The 6,297-nt window shown below is 37.6% G+C and overlaps 1 protein-coding gene across 1 annotated transcript; it reads left to right on the top strand.

Moving 5' to 3' along the window:
- Positions 1-1,807: 1,807 nt before the first annotated feature.
- Positions 1,808-3,264, top strand: LOC102419997 (neuropeptide Y receptor type 6-like). Its single transcript, XM_023752000.1, has one exon. It carries the CDS (start codon positions 1,987-1,989, stop codon positions 3,100-3,102), a length of 1,116 nt encoding a protein of 371 aa, XP_023607768.1. The 5' UTR covers positions 1,808-1,986; the 3' UTR covers positions 3,103-3,264.
- The last annotated feature ends 3,033 nt before the right edge of the window (positions 3,265-6,297 follow it).

Genomic DNA, 6,297 nt, shown 5'->3' with positions numbered 1-6,297 from the left:
TGGCTCTCTGGAGGACTCAACAAGGATAATAACAATACTAATAAGCACTTGAATTTGCACAGTGTTTAAGTTTATAGGATTTTTTAACATATTATTTCATTGGTTCCTATACCAAAGTGTAAAAGAGGGAGGACATTTTTAAAAATTTCATTGGAAAGATGAAGAAATTGAGGCCCAAAATCAAAACAGCTAGTTAGTAACAGGACTGACAGAAGTCTAGTGCTCATTCTAGCCTACCAAACTGTACATGTAGTTATTGCCTATTTCCTTTTCATTCCTTTTTTCCTCCAAGTGAAGCTTGCTTGGTAGAAGGTCTCTAATAAACAATCAAAGCTTTCTATTTCTCATTTATAGTTCTGGTCCACTGACAGTCATAAAGAACTTAAATCTGTCTTGACATTCCCCTTCAGCCAATACCTGTAAACTCTAGGGCTGCTGAACCCCTGAATCATCCAAGCCCTAAACCTTCATTTCAAAAACCACTGTTTTTTATTTTAAATGTTGCTATTTCTACTTACCACTGTACCACATCTGAGCCATAGATAATTTCCTTGGGTCTTTCTTTATAAAATATATTGTCCTTATCAACAGTTTCTATTAACCTGTGGTATTTTTATGGTGTTCCTTATTGTTAAAAACATGACAGACATAGGTATTCTTAAGGTTATTTCTTTGCAATAAGAATCTGCTAAGCCTTTGAACTCAGAGAGAATGTGAAAGCAAGCCAGGGTAATTTCAAACAGCAAATAAAAGTCTGTTCTCTTTCATTACTATTGCTCAGCTTCCTTTATCAATGTTATTTATGTTTTCCTCAAATTCCTAAAGAATAAAGCAAAATGAAGGGTATTTTTTGCCTTTGCCCTTTTCAGTGTGTCCTCTTTGGGCCAGAAATCTAAGCACTAAGAATGGCAGGGGGATCACCATGCCTATTGTATATCCTGGTATGAATAATTCCACTGAATATGACCACCCTAAGCCATGCTCAACCATAGGATCAAGGCCCCTTTTCCTCTAGAAGTCAGAAGAAGGGAGGGAGAATTGGAGAATGCTTTCTAAATAAAATTAATTCTGAGTAATAGCTCACTAAGCACTAGCTTACCCCTTTGCCTTGATCTCCAGAATCTGAGCTGTGTACCTAGAAACTGCTTGTGCAGAGTATGGCTTTAGCTCCAGAGAATGGAAGAAGTACCAAAAGGAGGAGTCATATGCTATTCCATACCAGGCATGATCTGTGGCTCTAGGCCCCCCCTCTCCCCAAGAATAGACTAGCTCTGGGCAAGGGAGATGACAAATTTTATTCAGCACACATACACTGAACACCTACTCTATGCGCTATGTTGGGAACAAATTCAGTTGCATGTTTTCATTTAATTCTTATAATGACCAAACAGACATTTTTATCCCCATTTTACAGATAATAAAATTGAGCAGAAAGGCTAATTAATTTATGCCAAAGTCATACAGACACCAAGTTGTGATGCTTCAACTGGAACTCAACTCCAAACATACTGCTTCTGGCCTCCACAACACACACACACAAGACCGAAGGTGACAGGGATGGAAATGTATATTTGGGCTGCCTTATACAGTTGACAGGATGCTGTCACATATCCTTATTCATCAGCTCTAAAAACTACGCTGGTAGAACAAAAATAAAGCACTCTGAGATGACAGGAAGGCCAGGATATAGAGAGACACTGGATATCTACCTATGTCCTCTCAGGGAAACTGTCCCACCTATAGAACTGTCCAGTTTGTTAAGAACTTACATTAATATTCTGCATTATGTTTAATTTTTTAGGATTTTAAGAGCATACTCAAGTCATTCATGCATTTTCATCAAGCACAGACAAAGATCAACGAAGATTAAATCCTACTAATTACTCCTTGGAAGTCTCAGAGCAAGTACTTCCCAAGAACTGGTGGTCAAAATATTCCCCCACAAAACAAGTAAGCTTAGAAAAGCTTTCTCATAACCCTAACAAAATGGAACTTTCTTTAAACCATTCAACACCTAACAAAACCAATATAAAGAGCAACAACTCTGAATTTTTCTACTTTGAGTCCTGTCCACCCCCTTCTCTAGCCTTGCTCCTATTACTCATAGCCTACACTGTGGTCTTAATTGTGGGCCTTTCTGGAAACCTCTCTCTCATCATTATCATCTTCAAGAAGCAAAGAGAAGCTCAGAATGTCACCAACATACTGATTGCCAATCTCTCTCTCTCTGACATTTTGGTATGTGTTATGTGCATCCCTTTTACTGTCATCTATACTCTGATGGACCACTGGATATTTGGAGATACCATGTGCAAACTCACTTCCTATGTACAGAGTGTCTCCATTTCTGTATCCATATTCTCACTTGTGTTAATTGCTGTTGAAAGATATCAGCTGATTGTGAACCCCCGTGGCTGGAAGCCCAATGTATCTCATGCCTACTGGGGTATCACCTTGATTTGGCTGTTTTCCCTTCTGTTGTCTATTCCTTTCTTCCTGTCCTACCACCTCACTGATGAGCCTTTCCACAACCTCTCTCTATCCACTGACTTCAATACTCACCAGGTGGCCTGTGTAGAGAACTGGCCCTCCAAAAAGAACCAGCTCCTCTTCACTACCTCCCTGTTTATGCTCCAGTATTGTGTCCCTCTGAGCTTCATCCTCATCTGCTACTTGAAGATTATTATCTGCCTCCGTAGGAGAAATGGAAAGGTAGACAGAAAGAGAGAAAATGAGAGCCGGCTCAATGAGAACAAGAGGATCAACACAATGTTGATCTCCATTGTGGTGACGTTTGGGGCCTGCTGGTTGCCCTTGAACATCTTCAATGTCATCTTTGACTGGAATCATAACGTGTTGATGACCTGCCACCATGACTTGGTATTTGTGGTTTGCCACTTGGTTGCTATGGTTTCTACATGCATAAACCCCCTCTTTTATGGTTTTCTCAACAAAAATTTCCAAAAGGACCTGGTAGTGCTTATTCACCACTGCTGGTGCTTTACACCTCGGGAAAGATATGAAAATATTGCCATCTCCACTGTGCACACAGATGAATCTAAGGGATCATTAAGATTGGCTCCTACATCAACAGGTATATAAAAATTGTTAACACTTAATACTAAAGCCCTTCTTGAATGGGAGATGAAGAGTTAATGGATGAGGATAGGGCAAGATTCATAAAGAAGAAGCCAAAACCAAATAATTAAAAAAGCAACTTCATACTACCCAGTTTTGTTTTAGGCCAAACCTATCTGTCATCTCTCTCTCTCTCTCTTCCTCTCTCCTGCCCATCTTCCCTTCCTCTCTCCTTCTCTCTCTCTCTCTCTCTCTCTCTCTCTCTCTCTCTCTCTCTCTCTTATCCCTCCCTCTCTCCCTCTTTCCCCCCCCATCTCATACACACACCCCACTCCTTTTGTCTTAGGAGAATAACTCAAGCAACTTAGCTTCCATCATTTGTAGCAAAGAATGAAAGTGAAAAAGCAAGAGAGGTAAGCAGTGCCAACTGCTGGAGAACAAAGTTCCCAGATACTATTATTCAATGGAATATCCACAGAGTCATTACTAATGATATGTCTAGTAAAAACAATGCTTTAGTGTTGAAGCAATTTCTTATGGATATGGAAATTATAACTTTCAACCATGTAACTGGCAAACTCAGAAAGCCCCCATCATAATTTATTAATTAGCTAACAAAATAAGTATGGATTGAAAATTAAAGGAACGGTTTGAACTTAATATTTAAACTAAGTATTACAATTATCATTTATTCCAGTAACTAAATCAGATTCTTTAGTTTATGATAACACCACATTTTCTTCACTAACAATGCTATTAGCACCACTAGAACTGGCCACAAACTCTTTTACATTCCAATTATACTAAAAATCACATTGACTAATTTATTAATGGCCAATGTAGATAGAACCTTCATTTCAGAATGGCTTTTTATCCTTAATTCTTTATGCATATTAAGTAGAGGTCATTATGACTCTATCATTGGGCCTGAGGGAAGTCACAAGTAGCACTTCTATAATTAGCACCAAATTTTTTAAATCTCTTGTAAATGTTATGACAAAGATTTTTTAAAATCCCTCATCCCCACAGTCACTTATTTTGGAGAATTAGCTATATTGTTTTCAAAAGGATACCAAGCTACTGTTCAAATAGCCATTGGCTCAGTGACTCCCACTAAATCATGACCAGCTTTACATCTTTTGATAACTATCCCTTATACTATTACATTTGAGGTGCAGCCTACTTATATGTTTAAAATGTAACTGTATTTTCTTTTTTCTTTTGAATAAAAAATGTTTCCCTGAATACCTGTGATTTTTCCATTGTGTTTTTTTTATTCTTGCACATTAGCCATGTTTTCCACTCCTGAAAGATCTCTTTGTCTCTCTCCCTCTCTTTTTTTAAAAATTATTTTTTAAAAGATATATTTTTATTTATTTCAGAGAGGGAGGGAGAGAGAGATAGAAACATCAATGATGAGAGAGAATCATTGATCGGCCACCCCTTGCACTCCCCCTGCACGCCCCACACTGGGGATCGAGCCCACAACCCAGGTATGTGCCCCTACCAACCAACCTCCTGGTTCATAGGTAGATGCTCAACCACTGAGCCACGCTGGCTGGGCACTCCCTCTCTCTCTTTTTGCTCTCCTCTCCTCCTCCCTCCCTACTCTCTCCGTCTTTTCCTTCTCTTCAGGATTTCTATTCTCTCTGTTATATCACTTTGGGAAAAATTAATAGCAAAGGCATCACAAGACACTAAAATGAAATGAAATGTAACAGTCTCACAAAATTAGCTGCAAATAAAAACTCTTATCTAAAAACCAATTCAAATGATGTCAACTTAGAATCTTAAAGGTACAGGACTATAGTCACTTAGACCAGAAAGCAGTCAACTCTCCCTAGATATGTTTTCTAACTCTTTTGACAGACAGTGATTAGTGCTATAGTTAATGGAATATCTTACTTGATAAAGATATATTGATTCTAGTTTCCATTACTACAATGATTCTGATCAAGCCACTGAAAGCAGGAACGAGTTTTCATCAAACTCTGCTACTAGCCCCTCTCCTGACCCCTACATATATACCCAGGCTCCTGCAACCCTGGTCCCTACACTAACATTAAGAAGAAATCTCTAATCTATGATTAAATATTATGGTGTTCTTTCTGGCTCCATGAGAAGAGATTTTTTGTTTTCCTATAAAACTGTTTTATCTTTTTTCCTGAACTTTCCTTGAGCTCGAATGAAACAAAAGTCATTAATGATATAACTATCAATAATAGTCTTTCTTGTGTTTATTTTTATCTCAAAAAAGTAGTGAATTAAATCTACTTTTTAATGAATGTCTTTATCCTTAAAGGGCTTACATTCTGACAGGTAGTAGAGCACAAGTCAGTAAGTAGCTATTTGAGAAGGTATAATGGAAATATAAACAAAGTGTTGTAAGGGCCCAGTGGGGGTAAAACTCATTTTTGAGAGAAAACAAGGAAAATTTTCAGGAAAGTCAATCTTATTTTCTGTTTTTGCAATATTTGTGGATGGTTCACACCAATATGGTCTACTGTTGAACCTCTTAGTAAATAAAATAAGGCCTCATTTTCTCACTGGCCTCTCCCCAGTTGTTACATGGACCTGTATTCTCCTTTCTAGGACTCCCTGTGATATTGGAACTTCATGATGTTTGCTAGATAGCTCTAAAAATCCAGTTTCCTCTAGTCAGTGTTCCAAAAATCTGTTCCTCTATCCCCTTACCTCAAATCATTTTGGATTGAAAGTAGTATCCTATCTTTAAAGTTTCCAGAAAAGATGACTATTAGTGGATGAATAAATATTTATCACCTCAAAAAATTAGTGTAAATTAACTGTATTGAATGTGTCTGTCCAGTGAACCAGAGCTGAATGAGAAATGCTAAAAACATTCTTGCAATAAGTTCTTTAAGTTTTCTTTCTGCCTATTTCTAAAGATTTCCCAGGAGTAATACTCAACAATTTCTAACAGAATGAGCAATACAAATGATTCAAAATAAGGAATAACCAAATGTGTTTTAAATGTGTATGGTCCATTTTAAATGTGTATGGAAGTGTGATGTTCTGAAAAAGGTGTAAATAACTTGACAGGTCATCATGAAGCTTCAACTCAAAGAAGTTGCTCCCCACTCTATGCTGAGCATGAACAGCGAGTTCATTAGTCCAACGAAAAGAGTCAATCTCTCTTCCTATAAGCTTTGTTTTTTTGTAGAAGAAAATCAAGAAAAAATAGATTAAGTTCTTACTATG

Source organism: Myotis lucifugus, unplaced genomic scaffold (genome assembly GCF_000147115.1).
Source record: "Myotis lucifugus unplaced genomic scaffold, Myoluc2.0 scaffold_28, whole genome shotgun sequence".
Classification (NCBI taxonomy): Eukaryota; Metazoa; Chordata; class Mammalia; order Chiroptera; family Vespertilionidae; genus Myotis; species Myotis lucifugus.
Note: the sequence above shows the minus strand (reverse complement) of the source record. Positions and strands in the feature narration are given on the sequence as shown.